This window comes from Sarcophilus harrisii, chromosome 3 (assembly GCF_902635505.1).
Source record: "Sarcophilus harrisii chromosome 3, mSarHar1.11, whole genome shotgun sequence".
NCBI lineage: Eukaryota > Metazoa > Chordata > Mammalia > Dasyuromorphia > Dasyuridae > Sarcophilus > Sarcophilus harrisii.
Window position 1 is genome coordinate 190,631,069 of NC_045428.1, and position 21,160 is coordinate 190,652,228.

Here is a 21,160-nt window from a genome sequence, read left to right on the forward strand (position 1 = left end):
CCATTTTGATCTTATTTTGGTGTGTGGTGTTAAGTGTGGGTCTGTGCCTAGTTTCTGCCATACCAATTTCCAATTTTCCCAGCAGTTTTTGTCAAACAGTCAATTCTTATCCCAAAAGCTGGGGTCTTTGGGTTTGCCAAACAATATATTATCAAAGTTATTGACAATTTTATCCTGTGAATGTAATTTATTCCATCAAGTAGTCTATTTCTTAGCCAATACCAAATAGCTTTGGTGACCGCTGCTTCATAATATAGTTTTAGGTCAGGTACAACTAGGCCACTTTCATTTGATTTTTTTTTCATTAGTTCCCTTGAAATTCTTTATCTTTTGTTCTTCCATATGAATTTTGTTTTTATTTTTTCTAGGTCATTAAAATAGTTTTTTGGGAGTCTGATTGGTATAAATTTTATTAAAGAAAATGACAATATATCAACATTCATGGCATGCAGCCAAAGCAGTACTTATGGAAATTAATACTTCTAAATGCTTACATCAATAAAATGGACAAAGAATAAATTAATGAATTTGCCATGCAATCAGAAAAAAAATTAGAAAGAAAGCAAATTTTAATATACCCAGTTAAACATCAAATTTATTATCTTGAAAATCAAAGGAGAAATACATATAATTAAAAGCAAATAAACCTTTAATTAATAAATAATGCTTGAGCCTGGTTTTATTACAAAAACAAATAAAATTGAGAAAATATCACAAATCAAATTACTGGCATCAAAAATAAGAAAGTTTAATTAGCAACCAATGAAAAGGGAATTAAAACCATTCTTAAGAGCTATTTTGTCTAAATATGTGCCAATAAATCTAAATAAAATGGATGAATATTCACAAAAATACAAATTTCTCTGATTAAGAGTAAAGAAGGTTAGATAAGCTTCTTTTAGAAAAAAGAGATAGCAAAAATCATCATGAACACCCTAAGAAAAAAGTCTCCAACCAAAAAAACTATTTTAATGATCTAGAAAAAATAACAACAAAATTCATATGGAAAAACAAAAGGTCAAGAATTTCAAGGGAATTAATGAAAAAAAATCAAATAAAGGTTGCTTAACTGTACCAGATCTAAAATTATAATATATAGCAGCAGTTACCAAAACCATTTGGTATTGGCTAAGGAATAGAATAGTTGATCAGTGAAATAGATTAGGTTCAAGGGATAAAACAGTCAACAAATATAGCAACCTAGTCTTTGACAAACCCAAAGACCCCAGCTTTTGAGATAAGAACTTACTGTTTGATAAAAATTGCTGGGAAAATTGGAAACTAATATGGCAGAAACTAGGCATTGATCCACACTTAACACCGTACACCAAGATAAGGTCAAAATGGGTTCATGACCTAGGCATAAAGAATGAAATTATTAATAAATTAGAGGAACACAGGATAGTTTACCTCTCAGACCTGTGGAAGGGGAAGGACTTTATGACCAAAGCAGAACTAGAGATCATTACTTATCACAAAATAGAAAATTTCGACTATACCAAACTGAAAAGTTTTTGTACAAACAAAACTAATGCAGACAAGATTAGAAGGGAAGCAATAAACTGGGAAAATATTTTTACAGTCAAACGTTCTGATAAAGGCCTCATTTCCAAAATATATAGAGAATTACCTCTAATTTATAAAAAATCAAGCCATTCTCCAATTGAAAAATGGTCAAAGGATATGAACAGACAATTCTCAGATGAAGAAATTGAAACTATTTCTAGTCATATGAAAAGATGCTCCAAGTCATTATTAATCAGAGAAATGCAAATTAAGACCACTCTAAGATACCACTACACACCTGTCAGATTGGCTAAAATGACAGGAAAAAATAATGATGATTGTTGGAGGGGATGCGGGAAAACTGGGACATTGATGCATTGTTGGTGGAGTTGTGAATGAATCCAACCATTTTGGAGAGTAGTTTGGATCTATGCTCAAAAAGTTATCAAACTGTGCATACCCTTTGATCCAGCAGTGTTACTACTGGGCTTATATCCCAAAGAGATTATAAAGAAGGGAAAGGGACCTGTATGTGCACGAATGTTTGTGGCAGCCCTTTTTGTAGTGGCTAGAAACTGGAAACTGAATGGATGTCCATCAGTTGGAGAATGGCTGAATAAATTGTGGTATATGAATATTATGGAATATTACTGTTCTGTAAGAAATGACCAACAGGATGATTTCAGAAAGGCCTGGAGAGACTTACTCGAACTGATGCTGAGTGAAATGAGCAGGACCAGGAGATCATTATATACTTCAACAACAATATTATATGATGACCAGTTCTGATGGACCTGGCCATCCTCAGCAACGAGATCAACCAAATCATTTCCAATGGAGCAGTAATGAACTGAACCAGCTACGCCCAGAGAAAGAACTCTGGGAGATGACTAAAAACCATTACATTGAATTCCCAATCCCTATATTTATGCCACCTGCATTTTTGATTTCCTTCACAAGCTAATTGTACAATATTTTAAAGTCTGATTCTTTTTGTACAGCAAAATAACATTTTGGTCATGTATACTTATTGTGTATCTAATTTATATTTTAATGTATTTAACATCTACTGGTCATCCTGCCATCTAGGGGGGGGGGGGAGGGGGTAAGAGGTGAAAAATTGGAACAAGAGGTTTGGCAATTGTTAATGCTGTAAAGTTACCCATGCATATAACCTGTAAATAAAAGGCTATTAAAAAAAGTCTCCAAGCTGAAATGGATTCACAAGTGAGTTCTACCAAAAAATTAAAGAACAATTAAATCCAATGCAATGTAAACTATTTGGGTGAAAAAATTGGTTAAAGAAGCAACCTTACCAAATACCTTTTACAACACAAATATGGTGATAAATCTGGCAGAGAAAAAACACTAGGCGAATTTTTCTAATTTAAAGCAAAAGTTTTCAATACAGTGCTAGGAAGGATATTACAGCTATATGATATTTGTATTAGGAATATGCAGCTTGGTTCAATGTTAGCAAAAACATCAATATAATTGACTATATCAATAACAAAACCAACAGAAATCATATGATTATCTCCATCATTATAGATATGTAAAAAAGCTTTATGACAAAATACAATAGTCATTCATAATAAAAGTTCTAGAAAGTAGAGGAATAAATGGAGTTTTCTTTAATACGGTAAGTAATTGTTATATTAAACCATCAGCAAATGTTATATATAGTTGGGAGAAGCTAGAAACTTTCTCATTAAGTTCAGGGATGAAACAAGTATGTCCATTATCACCACTATTTTTCAACATTTTTCTAGAAATGCTAACTATAATAATAAGAGAAGAAAAAGAAATTGAAAGAAATAGAATTGTTCTTCCATATGAATTTTGTTTTTATTTTTTCTAGGTCATTAAAATAGTTTTTTGGGAGTCTGATTGGTATAAATTTTATTAAAGAAAATGACAATATATCAACATTCATGGCATGCAGCCAAAGCAGTACTTATGGAAATTAATACTTCTAAATGCTTACATCAATAAAATGGACAAAGAATAAATTAATGAATTTGCCATGCAATCAGAAAAAAAAATAGAAAGAAAGCGCAAATTCATGAGGAAACAAAATCATCCATCACTCTTTGGAGGTAATATCAATGGAGAATACCCGAGATTTAATTAAAAATTAGCTGAAATAATTGAAAACTTTAGCACAGCTTTAAGATATAAAATAAACCCATATAAACCATCATGTTTATGTATTACTAAAAAAAAATAGTCGAACAGGAAGAGATTAAAAGAGAAATTCCACTTAAAATAACTGTAGATTGTATGAAATATTTGGAAGTCTGCCTGTCAAGACAAACCAGGAATTAAGTGAACACAATTACAAAACACTTTATACACAAATGAAATCATATCTAAACGACTGAAAAAGACACTAATTGCATATGGTTTGGGTGACAATGTAATAAAAATAACAATTCTATCTATCTAAGTATATTTACTTATTCAATGCCATACAAACCAATGTACTAAATATTTATTTTTGTATAATTAAAAATGTATTAACAAAATTCATCTTTTAAAACAAAAGAACAATAATGTTAATAAAATTAACATTATTAATGGAATTAATGGATTTTTTTTCAGTAGTTCAGGCAGGTGGTAAACTATCCCATGCTCTTTTAATTTGTTTGTGGTATTACACTTTGTGTCTAAATTGTGTACCCATTTTAGTCTTGTCTTACTATATAACATTAGATGTTGGTCTATACTATAGTTTCTGTCAAACTGTTTTCAAGTTATCCCAGCAGTTTTTGGGAAATAGTGAATTCTTTCCCCAAAAGTCTGGATCTTCGCATTTATCAAGCACATTACTATGGTCATTTCCCATTGTTTATTTATCTGGTCCACTGCTTAATATAGCCTCTTCAATTGCTGAACATTTCCTTTATTAACTGTGATCTATCTGCTCAGCATCACTTCTACTTTATATGAAAATTAAAAAGGAGAATTCATAAGCTGAAATATGATGAGATATCTTCAACCATTTACTTTGAGTCTACTACAATATTTTTGCCTTAGAATACAATATTTTTCAGACCTGTTTGGAAAACCACATTGGAAACCTGTTTTTAAAAGAATTACTTCTTGCCTGTGAACATACACACTCCACTTTGTCTTCCTTGCTCTCTGCTTTCTAGTCCTGCCATTATCAAATCAATTACTATTGGAATCAGTGTGTCACCTTGATCCTATACTCAATGATCCTTACTCAATGAACCTATGGTTCCATTTACTATTCCTGGTATCTTCCAAATGAAACTTCATTTCATAATTCCACATCATAACTCCATTATGTGTATCATTGTCCTCCTTAAGGTTCAGGATTTTCTCATTTTTTATTAGCACTTTAAATAGTACTTAACATACAGCAAAGACTTAGTTATTTTTCATTTATTCATTCTTTATTCATTCCCATATGGACAATAAACAGGATGATGTGAATTATTTTCTTTAATTTTAACATTAAATTTGAAGTATTTAACATTAAACTTAAACCTTGACAAAAAATTTGTGAATTACTTTTTGAATTTTATCTGTGTTATTCTTCTATTTTCCTTTTCATTTCTCTTACCACTCAACATAACCCTTAACACAAGTTTCTTTTCTTTCTTTTAAACCATCAGGAAGAATTTGTTAATAACTTGCCAAATTACATTAATTCTAACCTGAGGACCAAAAAAAGGGTGGAGAATTCATGAAGATGGAGACATAGGTGAAATTTCAGACATAAGCACATTAAAATTAGGGAAATGTTTTTGGTGCAGAGTTTTATCTTAACCATAGAGCATATTAGATATAAGCTAGTATAATTATCCTTGCTGCAAATTATAAGTTGGATGCAGCACTTCTATATCTCCACAGTTAAATTTACATTACTGTAATGCTTCAAAAGTAGTTTCTTATGATTAAAACAAATTAAAAGAATCCTAAAAATAATTAATAACCTCCATTAAAGAGTACTTTATTAGGCTACTTGCTACTAATATGATTATTACTCATATTGTCAAAATATACTATAATATTTGCTTCTGTCTTAAATATTACTACATATTGGCTGTGTATATAATGCTGTTTTGTTTTATGTAAACTTGCTTTCCTTATTATGGTACTTATTAGGAAATTACCATATAGACACATATATTTCTGAGACAGATTTTAAAAATCTATTTTTCCAACATAATTTATTGGAATATAAGCTTGATTTAGGATAGCAAGACAGTTTAGACACATTTGTTTGTCCTGTCAGGCTGTCCTAAATTATAGCACCATAAGAACATCAATGTTGGACTAAATAACATTAAAATTTGATTTTGATATAAAACAAACACATTTAACTTGGATAATGCCGTCCTCCCTCCAAAATTCAAAATTTCAAGTCTTCTAGATGTCAATCAGATTAGAGTTTGTTTGCCCACCACTAAATATAAGTCCACAAGTAATTAAATTTTAACATATGTATTCAAATTATTGAAATTAGCTTTAGATAAAACTTGTTAAAAGTTTATATAGATATCAGAGAGAAGTATAAGTAAGGGAAGTCCTACTACAAATGGCCAAACAAATCCTTAATCATCATTAAATAGCAGCACTAAGAATTATCATTAAAAATACATTTCTACATGCTTGGGAGCAATAAACACTATAAAATCTCTTTGGTAAAGTACAAAACTGATATTAAAGAGATGCTTTATTTATAGCCCTACAAAGAAATTGAAAAGTAGATTTGATGACATCTTTTGGGCCAAGAGTTTATATACATAAAGATATAGATAGATAGATAGATGATAGATAGGTAGTAGATAGCTATACAAACACTATATATATATATATATATATATATATATATATATATATATACCTATATATGTGTGTGCAAAAGTATTTATGTTTATATAAATATTTCACTAAGAATTGCATTATTGTTTGTATCTCATATTTATCATAAGATTCTCCCTTAATTTTATAATTTACTTTCAGATTAAATGCCAAAGAGATGATAGTTTATTAATAATACACTGAACATATACAGCCGTGTATTAAGTTTGGAGGTACATATAGCAAATTTTTATATAGACTGAATCAGGAAAAATTGCAGATTAAAGAAAATAGGAAAGAGAATTTCCTTTTGGGCTTTCCCTAATATTTTCTCAAGCATATGAATCAAACTATCAAAACTAAGGAAGGAGGTAATCAGCATAATTGATTGTATATAACTGAGATAGTTTTGAAAGATAAAAAACACTTTAAAGTACACTAATGATAGGGAATTCATTTTTCATGTTCTGAAACAACAGAGACATGTTCTGAAAATGTGACTGACATGATACATCTACTTTTCTAATCAACGAGGTGTTATTGCCATACATACTTCTTTTACAAAAGTATAAAATATCTTTGGGAAGTCTTCAACAATTTCCTTTCAAAAACTTCATTTTTATTTAAGTATTGAAGAATTAAGAATAAGAATTGAATTAAATATGAATTGAAAGAATTGAATTGAATTAGGTATTGAATAAGAATTGAATAAGTATTTAAGTATTGAATAAGAAAATAATTGAATTTAAGAATTGAATTAAGTATATTAATTTTCTCATGTTATTAGTGATACTTTATAATGAACATTGATACTTTATATTTTATTTATATTTTATTGATACTTAATATTTTATATTAATATTTCAATATGGACTAGACCAAAATGAGTATATTAGCAATATATTCTAAAATAAAGCAAAATTCAGTCTATTATCAATTGATTTTTCAAAAATTTTCTCTTAAGAGAATATTTAAATGAATTAAATGAATGTAAGTGGTAGATGAGCACCTCTCCAAAGTCTTAAAATTGTAGTGGAAATTAAGTGTATTTTACCATTCATATTTGTTTTTCTATGTATATTTGTTTTTGTTTTTTTTGTTGTAAGAAAGTTCTTTTCAGCTAAAGACACATTTGATTTAACAAATTAATGTATTAAAACATTAAGCTTTTCTTTTATTATTCTCTCTTTAAGAAAAATACATTTGTAAATTGAATAGAAAGCATGTTTTTTCTCTTAATATTTATCTGTCTATCTATCCAGTATCTACATATCCATTTACCTACTCTAACATTGTTAACTTAGTCAAAAACAATGTTGGAGAGGAAATTAGTTACATACAGAAAATGTTTTAACTTAAACATTATTCATCAAATAAATGATACTATCATGGAATTTTATAATCTTATAGTTAGATTTAATTATAACTAAATATTACCAATTAGAGAAATATTAAATATTCCATATAATTCATTATTCAGTGGTTGTAAAATCATACTGATAATGATAATATTATATGATATGGTCTATGCTATTGTAAAACTAGGCTGAGACTCTGCAATTTATAGTTCAATAATATAAAATTTGACATAGCTCACTTGAAGTCTTAATAACTGATCTGATGCCATTTATATGACAATCTATCTAAGTGTCAAGAAACCAGTTTCACTCTGAATATGAACCCATTATTCAAAAATGGGTTATCAGCATACTTTAAATAAAAAAGAAAAGACAAATAAAAGCACTCACCATCTTGATTAGTGGTCACTGTGATAGCTGTGAATGGCTTTGGAGAAAAACTCAGATCAGAAACACCATTCATGGCTTCTATTTCAAAGGTGTAATTCACATGAGACACAAAGTCAACCACAGTCACAGAGGAATTGGTAAGACCAGTATGTCTTGGGATGAAGCGAATCCCTCCTCCACAGACCTCACACTTATTTGCATCTAATCCACACTTTTTACAGATAACACTGTATGTGAGATCCTTCCTTCCTCCTGTGTCACTTGGTGGACTCCACTCCAAAATAAGTGCTGTTTCATTAATGTTAAAAATCACATTCCTTGGAGCTGATGGTGGTCCTAGAGAAAATAAAATGAAGGCATCATTAAGGTGACAAAAATTAAGGTGGTAATACTGATTACTTTATAGCAATAAGCACATTTTTGGTTGATTGTGAAAATTATTATGGACCAAATTTTCATAAGGACATGTGTACATACCCCTGGATTGTCAGTGAACTGATATCTCTCTCTTATTCTATATTACTAAAAATGAGAAAAAAGTTGAGAAAGGTAGAGGAAGTAAAATTTTCATGGGAATTATTTTAATATTATAAAGTTGAAAAATAAGCTACATAAGTTAGAGTTAGTGTTTGTAACAGTTATGCTATAACATTGAGTCATCTTGAGTAAATTGATAGTAAAAACACTTAAAACTTTAGAAAGTAAAATAAAGTAAGTTTTCTTAATATCCCAGTATTATACTGGTTAATTTTCATGTTATTGGGTGTTTTTTTTTTCATCCAGAAACACAGAGTTGGAAAAGATATCAGAAATCATTTAGCTTAACCCATACCTGGAGAAATAATTTCCTCTACAATATGTCAAACACATGATCATTCCTTGATTGAAGACTTCAGGTTGTTGGTCAAAAATTTTTTTTCCTGGTATAAACTTTTAATAATCCTTTTTAAATAATCCTTAACTATTTATTCTTAAGTTTGTCTCCTGTACCCAAAAGAAACAAATTTAATATCTCTTAAGAATTTTATAATTAACTACACTGAATTCTTACTTATTAGAACTGACCCAATAGTCTAACCTGTCTTGACCTATCAAATTATATTTCTCTATTATGTATTTCTCCATATTGTAAACATAAATAGCATGAATGTCAAATGCATTGCTGAAATTTATGCATACTACGTATATATATATATATATATATATATATATATACACACACACACACACACACACACACACACACACACAATATTCTTCAAATAGCTATCTAATGTCTGTCAAAAAAAGGAAACAAAGTGGAAATAACATGACCTTTTCTCCATGAAGACATTACTGAGAAGTGATAATTGCTTCCTTTTCTTGACGTCGTCTAGTCATTCCTTTTTTTTTTTTTAAAGGAATTTTTTAAGGAATCAGGGAGAATTTTCTAAGGAATTAAGGCATATAGGTATATAGCTTATAAACTGTGTTCTGTTTTTTTGAAAATCATGGTCCAACAGCTAGATCACACAGTGGATAGAGCACTGGCCCTGAAGTCAGAAGGACCCAGTTCAAATCTGGCCTCACATATTTACTACTTCCTAGCTGGGCGAGTCATAACTCCAATTACCTCAATCAAAAAAAATAAAGAAAATCAGGGCATTTTCATCATTTCTTCCATTCTTTCTGATCTTTCTAACACTCACAAGTATTTGTTTTTTCAGTATCTTGAGATGTAACCTACTATATGGAACTGGTGAAATAAACAAATCAAGGTCACCTAGCTGTTCCATTACTATTACCTGACAATGTGAGATTTATAGAATCACAGATTTAGAGCTAGAAGAGAAATTTAAGGCAATGAATGTAACCTCCTTTTATTTATGAGGAAACTGAGGGTGAGAGAGACTAAGTTGCTTGTTCAGAGTCACATGGAAACTATCTACACCAGAATTAAATTCTTCTTCCTGACTTCAAGTCCAGGTCTTTATTCAATGACCCATCTCATTGCCTGTATGATTCAATATCATAACTATTAAAAATTTATGTGACATGCTTGCTGTCCTTCATTCTTGAATAGGACCAAAATAACATCACTATGTTAATTGAGTTACAGTGTGTCTGACTGTAGCTGATCAGACTAAGATTAGCTCAGAACGCTCTACAACAGATCGGACATAAATAGTCCCTATGAACATTGGGGGTGGACTCTCTAACTTTGCACATCTCATGTTTCTCCTGAGCTAATTTAATTATTCTTTGCTCATAGAACATAGCATCTTCTCTGATGAGGGCAGTCTTGTGCCAGCATCTCCCATATCACACAATCAATTCTAAAGTTGTTAAGAGAGATCTTGAGAGAGTCCTTGTATCACTACTAATTTTTCAGTGACCTTCATTAAGAGTATGGCATGTGTATCCCTGCAATAATCAAGACTATTTTACTCTATGGTCAAAATGCAGATGGTTTAGCTCTTTTTTATTATAACTTTTTATTTACAAGATACATAGATGGGTAATTTTTCAGCATTGACCCTTGTAAAACCTTCTGTTCCAAATTTCCGCCTCCTTTCTCCCACCCACTCCCCTAGATGGCAGGTAGATCAATACATGTTAAATATGTTAAAAGTATATGTTAAATATAATATATGTATACATCTCCATACAGTTGTTTTGCTGCACAAGAAAAATCGGACTTAGAAATAAGGTAAAATTATCTTGAGAAGGAAATCAAAAATGCAAGGAGACAAAACCAGAGAGATTAGAAATGCTATGTAGTGGTTCACACTCATTTCCCAGAGTTCTTTCCTTGGGTGTAGTTGGTTCTCTTCATTATTGAACAAATGGAAGATAGATTCTAAATACAAAGCACATTCCTAGCCAAGATGGTGGAGAAGGCACACGCAACTTTCTAAGCTCTTCTATTACCCTCTTTATCAATACTATATCAAGCCTCAAAAATAGTCTTGACTGCTACAATTCATAAAGATTAGAAGTATAACAACTCACCAGCCAAAGAAAATCTGCAGTCTTACCAAAAAAGGTTTGTCCTGGGGCAGGGGAAGAGATCAGCATTAGCTGGGAGAGGGAAGGCTCCAAGAAAAACCTCAAACCAGAAGTGAGAGCACAGATCCCAGCACAAACTTGCAGCACCAATGCACAGTACGGGGATTTTCCTGGGGACAGTTGCTAACCTGCACAGCAGGAGGGCACAGCCCAGGTTAGCCTCTAATCTGCACAGTGGGGGGCTTGGCTTGGGGCCATAGAGCTTTTGCAGGGCCGATTTGCAGGCAGAGACTTCCAGGCAGACTTCCAGTAGAGCCAGCTATCTGTGGTCAGCTGCTAATACCCACAGCCCCACAAGGGGCTCTGGCCTGGGGCAGTGACACTTTCACTGCTTAGTCTCTATCCTTAGGGCAGTCGCTAATCCACACAGCCAACTGGGTACTTTGATAGCTCGGCCAGTGCTGAATTGAACTCCAGTTGGGGGAAGGGAAAACTCTCACTCAGAGCACTCCCATACCTCAGAGCCAGAAGCTGGTTTACATCTCTCCCTGTTCTGCAGAGGAAGCTGGTAAGCCCCTTGCCTGGAAAGCATACCCTAAAGGCTTTAAAAAATGAATAAAAAGATGAAAAGAACGATTGACAGCTTCTATGCAGAAAAAGAGCAGGTCAGCAAAGCTGAAGAGACTAATAGCAAACAGGCACCAGACAATACCCCAAAGGGGAATCTCACCTGTCCCCTTTTACATGATGCTCTCATAGAAGAGACCATGAAAGAGAAGCTTTACAAAAGAGCAACAACTTGCTGAAATACGAATTGAAAAAGATAAAAAATTCCCAGGAAGTGCAGGGAAACAAAATTTGTGAATTGAAAAAAGTAAAAAAAACTCAGGAAAGTAAGATTTGTGAATTGGAAAAAATAAAGAATTCACTAGAAAGTAGGATTTGTGAAGTGGAAAAGACAAAGAATTCGCAAGAAAGTAGGATCTGTGAATTGGAAAAAGAAAATAATTCACTAAAAAAAAATTAGTAAAATGGAAAAAAATTCCATAGAGCAAAACAATTCATTTAAAAACTCAATTGGACATATATAGAAAGAAATAAAAAAGTTAATGAAGAAAATAATTCATTAAAAATTAGAACTGAACAAATAGAAACTAATGATTCATTGAGACAGCAAGAATCAGTCAAGCAAAACCAAAAAAAGGACAAACTGGAAAAAACCCTGAATTATCTACTTGCAAAAACAACAGACTTGGAAAATAGATCTAGGAGAGATAATCTGAGGATTATTGGATTTTCCGAAAATTATGATGAAAAAAAAAAGATCCTAGATACTATTTTACAAGAAATCATCAAAGAGAACTACTCAGATGTAATAGAATCAGAAGGTAAAATAGGCATTGAAAGAATTCATCGAACACCTTCTGAAAGAGACCCCAAAATAAAAACCCCAAGGACTATTGTGGCCAAATATCAGAACTATCAGATTAAGGAAAAATTTTTACAAGCAGCCAGAAAAAAAAAAAAAACAATTTAAATATCGTGGTGACACAATAAGGATCACCCAAGATCTGGCTGCCTCCACATTGCAGGATCAAAGGGCCTGGAATCTGATATTCTGAAAGGCAAAAGAACTTGGATTGCAGCCAAGAATAAACTACCCAGCTAAGCTGAGCATTTTCTTCCAGGGAAGAAGATGGACATTTAATGAAACAAATGAATTCCATTTGTTTCTAAGGAAAAAACCAGAACTAAACAAAAAATTTCATCTCTAGCCATAGGACTCAGAAAAGGTAAAAGGAACCCTTGAGAATTGTATTTCTGTTGTGGATATACAAAAAGAATACATGTATAATTTGATTTTACTGATATAACATAAAAAAGGGAAGTAGATATGGAAAAAGGATGATGGCAGAATAAGGTGAGAAGGGGGGATAAAAAGAGGGAAACCACATCCCATGAAGAGGCAAAGGAAACTTAACATATCTGAGGGAATTTAGAGAGGGGGAGGAACATTGTGTGAATCTTACTCTCATCAGAGTTGGCTCAAAGAGAAAATAATTGACATATCTGCTTTAGAGAAAATTCTCTGTCCCCTCATTAAAAAGGGGATGAGGAAAAAGGAAAAGAAAAAGACTAATAAGGGAAGAAAGGGAAAAGATCCGAAGCCGGGAGGAAGGGATTCTAAAGAGAGTGAGCGTCGTGATACAAGTGGGGTACATAAATTTAAAAAGGTGAAAGAGGGTTGGGAGGGCAAGAAAAAGTAAAGCATAATCTGGGGATATTAAGATGGCAGGAAATACAGAATTAGTAATTCTAACTGTAAATGTGAATGGGATGAACTCCCCCATAAAGAGTAGGCAGATAGCAGACTGGATCAAAAGTCAGAACCCTACAATATGTTGTTTACAGGAAACACATTTAAAACAGGAGATACATACAGAGTAAAAGTAAAAGGCTGGAGCAGAATCTATTATGCTTCAGGTGAAGTCAAAAAAGCAAGGGTAGCCATCCTTATCTCAGATCAAGCAAAAGCAAAAATTGATCTAATTAAAAGAGATAAGGAAGGAAACTACATCTTGCTAAAGGGTAGCATAGACAACGAAGCAATATCAATACTAAACATATATGCACCAAGTGGTATAGCATCCAACTTCCTAAAGGAGAAGTTAAGAGATTTGCAAGAAGAATTAGACAACAAAACTGTAATACTGGGAGATCTCAACCTTGCACTCTCAGAATTAGACAAATCAAACCACAAAACAAATACGAAAGAAATAAAGAGGTAAATAGAATATTAGAGAAATTAGGTATGTTAGATCTTTGGAGAAAATTGAATGGAGATAGAAAGGAATATACTTTCTTCTCAGCAGTTCATGGAACCTATTCAAAAATTGACTATATATTAGGACATAAAGACCTCAAAATTAAATGCAAGAAAGCAGAAATAGTAAATGCTTTCTTTTCAGATCACAATGCAATAAAAACTACATTCAACAAAAGTTAGGGGTAAATAGACCAAAAAGTAATTGGAAACTAAACAATCTCATCTTAAAGAATGATTGGGTGAAACAGCAAATTATAGATACAATTAATAATTTCACTCAAGATAATGACAATGATGAGATGTCATACCAAAATACGTGGGATGCAGCCAAAGAGGTAATAAGAGGAAATTTTATATCCTTAGAGGCTTACTTGAATAAAACAGAGAAAGAAAAGATTAATCAATTGGGCTAGCAACTAAAAAAACTAAAAAAAGACCAAATTAAAAACCCCCAATCAAATACTAAATTTGAAATTCTAAAATTAAAAGGAGAAATTAATAATATTGAAAGTAAAAAAAAAAACTATTGAACTAATTAATAAAACTAAGAGTTGGTTCTATGAAAAAGCCAATACAATAGATAAGCCTTTGGTTAATCTCATTACAAAAAGGAGGGAGGAAAATGAAATTAGTAGTCTTAAAAATGAAAAGGGAGAAATTTCCACCAATGAAGAGAAAATTAGAGAAATAATAAGGAGTTATTTTGCTCAACTTTATGCCAATAAATTTGATAAGCTAAGTGAAATGGATGACTACTTCTAAAAATATAGACTTCCCAGCCTAACAGAGGAGGAAGTAAATTGCTTGAATAGTCCCATTTCAGAAAAAGAAATAGAACAGGCTATTAATCAATTCCCTAAGAAAAAATCCCCAGGACCAGAAAGATTTACATGTGAATTCTACCAAACATTTAAAGAACAATTGGTCCCAATGCTATATAAATTATTTGATAAAATAGGGAATGAAGGAGTCCTACCAAATTCCTTTTATTACACAGACATGGTACTGATACCTAAACCAGGTAGGTTGAAAACAGAGAAAGAAAATTAAAGACCAATCTCCCTAATGAATATTGATGCTAAAATCTTAAATAAGATATTAGCAAAAAGACTACAGAAAATCATCTCCAGGATAATACACTATGATCAAGTAGGATTTATACCAGGAATGCAGGGCTGGTTCAATATTAGGAAAACTATCAATATAATTGGCCATGTTAATAACCAAATTAACAAAAACCATATGATCATCTCAATAGATGCAGAAAAAGCATTTGATAAAATCCAACATCCATTCCTATTAAAAACACTTGAGAGTATAGGAATAAATGGACTTTTCCTTAAAATAATCAGCAGCATCTATTTAAAACCATCAGTAAGCATCATATGTAATGGAGACAAACTGCAACCATTCCCAATAAGATCTGGAGTGAAACAAGGTTGCCCACTATCACCGTTACTATTTAATATTGTATTAGAAACGCTAGCTATAGCAATAAGAGCTGAGAAAGAGATTAAAGGAATAAGAATAGGCAATGAGGAAGCCAAATTATCACTCTTTGCCGATGACATGATGGTATACTTAGAGAACCCCAGAGATTCTGCTAAAAAGTTATTAGAAATAATCCACAACTTTAGCAAAGTTGCTGGTTATAAAATAAACCCACATAAGTCATCAGCATTCTTATATATCACTAACAAAATCCAACAGTCAGAGTTACAAAGAGAAATTCCATTTAAAGTAACTACTGATAATATAAAATATTTAGGAATCTATCTGCCAAGGGAAAATCAGAAACTTTATGAGCAAAATTACAGACCACTTTTCACACAAATTAAGTCTGATCTAACCAATTGGAAAAATATTAAATGCTCTTGGATAGGGCGAGCAAATATAATAAAGATGACAATATTACCTAAACTAATCTATTTATTTAGCGCTATACCAATCAGACTCCCAAAAAACTATTTTAATGACCTAGAAAAAATAACAACAAAGTTCATATGGAAAAACAAAAGGTCAAGAATTTCAAGGGAATTAATGAAAAAAAAATCAAATGATGGTGGCTTAGCTGTACCAGATCTAAAATTATATTATAGAGCAGCAGTTACCAAAACTATTTGGTATTGGCTAAGGAATAGATTAGTTGATCAGTGGAATAGATTAGGTTCAAGGGATAAAACAGTCAACAAATATAGCAACCTAGTCTTTGACAAACCCAAAGATCCCAGCTTTTGGGATAAGAACTTACTGTTTGATAAAAATTGCTGGGAAAATTGGAAACTAATATGGCAGAAACTAGGCATTGATCCATACTTAACGCCGTACACCAAGATAAGGTCAAAATGGGTTCATGACCTAGGCATAAAGAATGAAATTATTAATAAATTAGAGGAACATAGGATAGTTTACCTCTCAGACCTGTGGAAGGGGAAGGTCTTTATGACCAAAGCAGAACTAGAGATCATTACTGATCACAAAATAGAAAATTTCGATTATACCAAACTGAAAAGTTTTTGTACAAACAAAACTAATGCAGACAAGATTAGAAGGGAAGCAATAAACTGGGAAAATATTTTTACAGTCAAAGGTTCTGATAAAGGCCTCATTTCCAAAATATATAGAGAATTAACTCTAATTTATAAAAAATCAAGCCATTCTCCAATTGAAAAATGGTCAAAGGATATGAACAGACAATTCTCAGATGAAGAAATTGAAACTATTTCTAGTCATATGAAAAGATGCTCCAAGTCATTATTAATCAGAGAAATGCAAATTAAGACAACTCTAAGATACCACTACACACCTGTCAGATTGGCTAAGATGACAGGAAAAAATAATGATGATTGTTGGAGGGGATGCGGGAAAACTGGGACATTGATGCATTGTTGGTGGAGTTGTGAACGAATCCAACCATTTTGGAGAGTAGTTTGGAACTATGCTCAAAAAGTTATCAAACTGTGCATACCCTTTGATCCAGCAGTGTTACTACTGGGATTATATCCCAAAGAGATTATAAAGAAGGGAAAGGGACCTGTATGTGCACGAATGTTTGTGGCAGCCCTTTTTGTAGTGGCTAGAAACTGGAAACTGAATGGATGTCCATCAGTTGGAGAATGGCTGAATAAATTGTGGTATATGAAAATTATGGAATATTACTGTTCTGTAAGAAATGACCAACAGGATGATTTCAGAAAGGCCTGGAGAGACTTACACGAACTGATGCTGAGTGAAATGAGCAGGACCAGTAGATCATTATATACTTCAACAACAATACTAGATGATGACCAGTTCTGATGGATCAGGCCATCCTCAGCAACGAGATCAACCAAATCATTTCCAATGGAGCAGTAATGAACTGAACTAGCTATACCCAGAAAAAGAACTCTGGGAGATGACTAAAAACCATTACATTGAATTCCCAATCCCTATATTTATGCACACATGCATTTTTGATTTCCTTCACAAGCTAATTGTACAATAATTCAGAGTCTGATTCTTTTTGTACAGCAAAATAATGTTTTGTGACGTATACTTATTGTGTATCTAAGTTATATTTTAATATATTTAACATCTACTGGTCATCCTGCCATTTAGGGGAGGGGGTGGGGGGGGTAAGAGGTGAAAAATTGGAACAAGAGGTTTGGCAATTGTTAATGCTGTAAAGTTACCCATGTATATATCCTGTAAATAAAAGGCTATTAAATAAAAAAAAATAAGTTTAGGAGACTAATTCTCATGTAAAACAGTTACTAAAATCAGCTGTGACATCTGAAACGTCCAATAAGAAGGCAAACATGCACACCACTACTCTAATCACTTTATAGTTACACAGATATGCCTATGTCAAAGAAAGTCTTTATCCATAATGGCAATACAATTCTGCTTTTTGTGGACCTTTAGAAGCATGCAATTGAAAAGGTTAAAAAGAAGAAAAGGGAGACAGTGAAAGGACAAACAAATTAGAAGAAGATAATAGATTCCATTAGACTGCAGTGATCAATGATGCTAAATTCTAGGATGTCAAAAAGAATGAGACTGAAGAGAGGCCATTGAAATTACTACCAAGTTCCACAATGGTGAATAATCCATAACTATTACAGTGAGATCTACTCATCTTTCTTCTTAAATACCTCTGTATTCCCACAATATCACTGAAATACACCTTAACCATAAATGGCTGAGCACCTTTCCTTGCTGAAGTGCTAAAACACACTGTGGTTTCACTCTTGCTAGAATACTGACAATAACTCCTTATATATATCCTCTCCTTCCCTCTCAGTAATGGTAAAACTCTAGGATATATTGTGTCTGATTTCCTAACCTTTTTGCCCCAATTCATAAACACAATAACAAAAAAAAAAAACCTTTCACAGAATTACAATATGTGATAATTAGAAGGAATTCAGAAGCCATCTTATCCAATTTACAAATGAAAGCAACCTCCACTATAATAACACACGACTTTATTTCCAATTTTGATTTGAGGAACATTCCATTTTAATGTTTCTCTAGTCATAATATTTGCATCGTTCCCCCCTTACCTAAGTTTCTGTCACTCTTGGCCTGGTAATTATTTTCCCACTATAACAGCAGTCGTTCAGCTTCTCTTTGCTTCTAAAAAGCTAAGTGTAGCTGAAGAAAATGGAAAAATCAAGCAGATTTAATTCACTACAAATTTATAGTGTATGATTATAAATGACTACTTATAAAAACATAAGGGACCAAATAAATCTTTTACTCTGCTTTTGTTACTTTTCTATTTCATCATACATACTGTCTCAAGCATTTCCCCTTCATATTCACATATATTTCCACTCCATACAAGTCCATCAGATGACTATCTCCCTCTCTCTTTACTACAAAGACTATGGTCATTGGACTATTATCTGTCTTGTCTCATCTTCCTTTATGCAAAATTCTTAGCATAATCATTCTATTAGGTTTCTTTCTAGACACCCTCAATATACTTTGCCTCTTCATCCCATTCCTTTTCTACTTCACCAGGACCTTGCCTCAACAATTATCTCTTTTTTAAAAGGTATCTTCAATCTTCCCCCCTCAATCTACCTCCAATGTTGTTCTCAGTTCTTCACAATCATATAAGTTCCTTGAGGACAAAATTTTTTTCATTGTTTATATTTATATCACTACAATTTTGGGCAGTACTGATACACAATACGTGCTTGTTAGAGGCTGGTTGATTATTCATCTTATCAATCATAAAAGACTTCCCATTTACTCTTATATACTTTTCACTTTACTGTATTTCTTCTCCTCTTTATTTTTAAATGAATATTCATCAACATCCAATATTTCCATCTCCTAAATTCCTTTCCTGGCCCTTGCAATTAGGTGGCTATATCCAATATTCCACATAAAAGTCTCTCATAATCTATTACAGTCATCTAATTGTCAAATCCAATGGGATTTTTCAGTCCTCCTTATCTTTGATCTAATAACATTTAATATTTTTGTTTATTCCTCCCTTATTCCAATTGTTCATTTTCTCTCTTTCATTGGTTCCTTGTCTACTAGGATTCCTTTCTAGAAAAATAAAAGAGGAGGACATGTTATGAACCATTAATGAAATGCAAAATAGTAACTTATCTATAGAAGGAAGAAGTAAACTTTCTTATATCTTTAGACTGCAACCATAGCATCAGGTAGATGTTTCAGCAGTTTTTGTCTTGGAATTTCTCTATTTTCCCTCTTGTTGAAGTGTATATGAAATGACTGATCTTTTAAAATTTCAATTTTTGTATGATTTTAATTTTTATATTTATGAAAATGTCACTATTTATTCTCTTGAAAATACATAAATATATTTAAAAGTATCAGAATATTGTGTGACCTTTAATTTCTCATAATTTTAATTTCTACTGAGACCAATTCTTTTATAACTGGAAAAGGCTATATGATTTTATGCCTCAGGTGGAAAACTTTTTTAAAGGAGCTGGCTTATGTGGAAGTAAATTGAAGATTTCCAAAACAAATAAAGAAAAAAAAACTCAATTCAATTGTGTGGGTGCACATGTATTTTCGTGAATGTGCTAGATCATTGGCAGCCTCTAATAGGCATTGGACACTATTTTCAGACATTATATATATACATACACATATGTATATATATATATATACATATATATTCAAAATTGTGAATATTCAAAAACCCAAAGCATATGTGGTACTTCATTTGTACATTGTGAACATATATAATTAAGAGATAAAAAGTAGGGAAAGAAAGTAGGGAAAGAAATTGGGGTATAGGGAGTAATAGAAGAACAGCAGAAAAGCTAGGGAAGAAAGTAGAAGAAGAAAGAAGGACAAAATGAAATACAGAAAGAGCAAAAGAGAAATAAAAAGACAATACTATTTAAAATGATTGTCAAAATTTCTTATAGAAATACTGTAGGATAATCTTTTACTAAATCAATTAAATTCTCATATCCTCAGTTAAGCCTTCTTATTTTAGCACCCAATTTCCTGGATTTTTAAAGCATTTATTGTCCATTAGTTGAGAAAAGCCGATTTAGATTGTAGTAATCCAGTTGTATGTATATCCTTTCTCCCCAACTTTTTGAGGTCAGAGAATTTGGCTTGTATTCTTTGACTCTTTGGCAGACTGACTAGTACAAGGACTAGACATAATATGAAAGCAAATTGTGTATATTTTTAAATTTAATTTCTTATTTTTATTGCTAAGGGTCTGTGGCACATGCAAAATTTCTGCTCCAAACTAAAGGATGAGAACTAGATTCAAAATTAAATAATTATTGTATAATTATTAATAGTAGATACAAACTTAATTTCCTAAAATACTTCACAGGTTCATATAAAAGTCTTCTGATATCTCCATATTGTGAACTTTCTCTGTTCCTTTTCAAAGCTTATCTTATCTGTGTCTTCAGGGTTCTTCTGTTACCTTAGACTTAATCATATGACTATGTGCCAGTAAATTAAGCCTCAAACTTAAAAGTTCTGGTTTTATCCTAGTTGGTGTAGTTTCTCTATCCTTCCTATATCTCCCTTACTTTACTTGGTTCACTTTTCATCTGTGAGTTCACTCACATCTGTGAGTTTACTACTATAAAAGATTATCTACTATACTTACTTTATAAGATTCTCTGAGAAATAAGGAACTTCAATAGTATTTTTGTTTGTTAGTTAGGCAATTGGAGTTAAGTGACTTGCCCAGGATCACACAGCTAATAAGTGTTAAGTATCTAAGGCTGAATTTGTTTCCTCCTAAATT

General features: G+C 32.0%; 1 protein-coding gene across 4 annotated transcripts in view; it reads right to left on the reverse strand.

Annotated features, from left to right (window-relative positions):
- The window catches only part of EPHA6 (EPH receptor A6), a 745,715-nt gene that overhangs the window by 473,559 nt on the left and 250,996 nt on the right, over positions 1-21,160 (reverse strand). For all 4 annotated transcript variants that reach the window (XM_031958889.1, XM_031958890.1, XM_031958891.1 and 1 more), the window contains exon 5: positions 8,091-8,426. In XM_031958889.1, the coding sequence (XP_031814749.1) occupies positions 8,091-8,426 (336 nt within the window). The remainder of the gene's footprint in view (positions 1-8,090; positions 8,427-21,160) is intronic.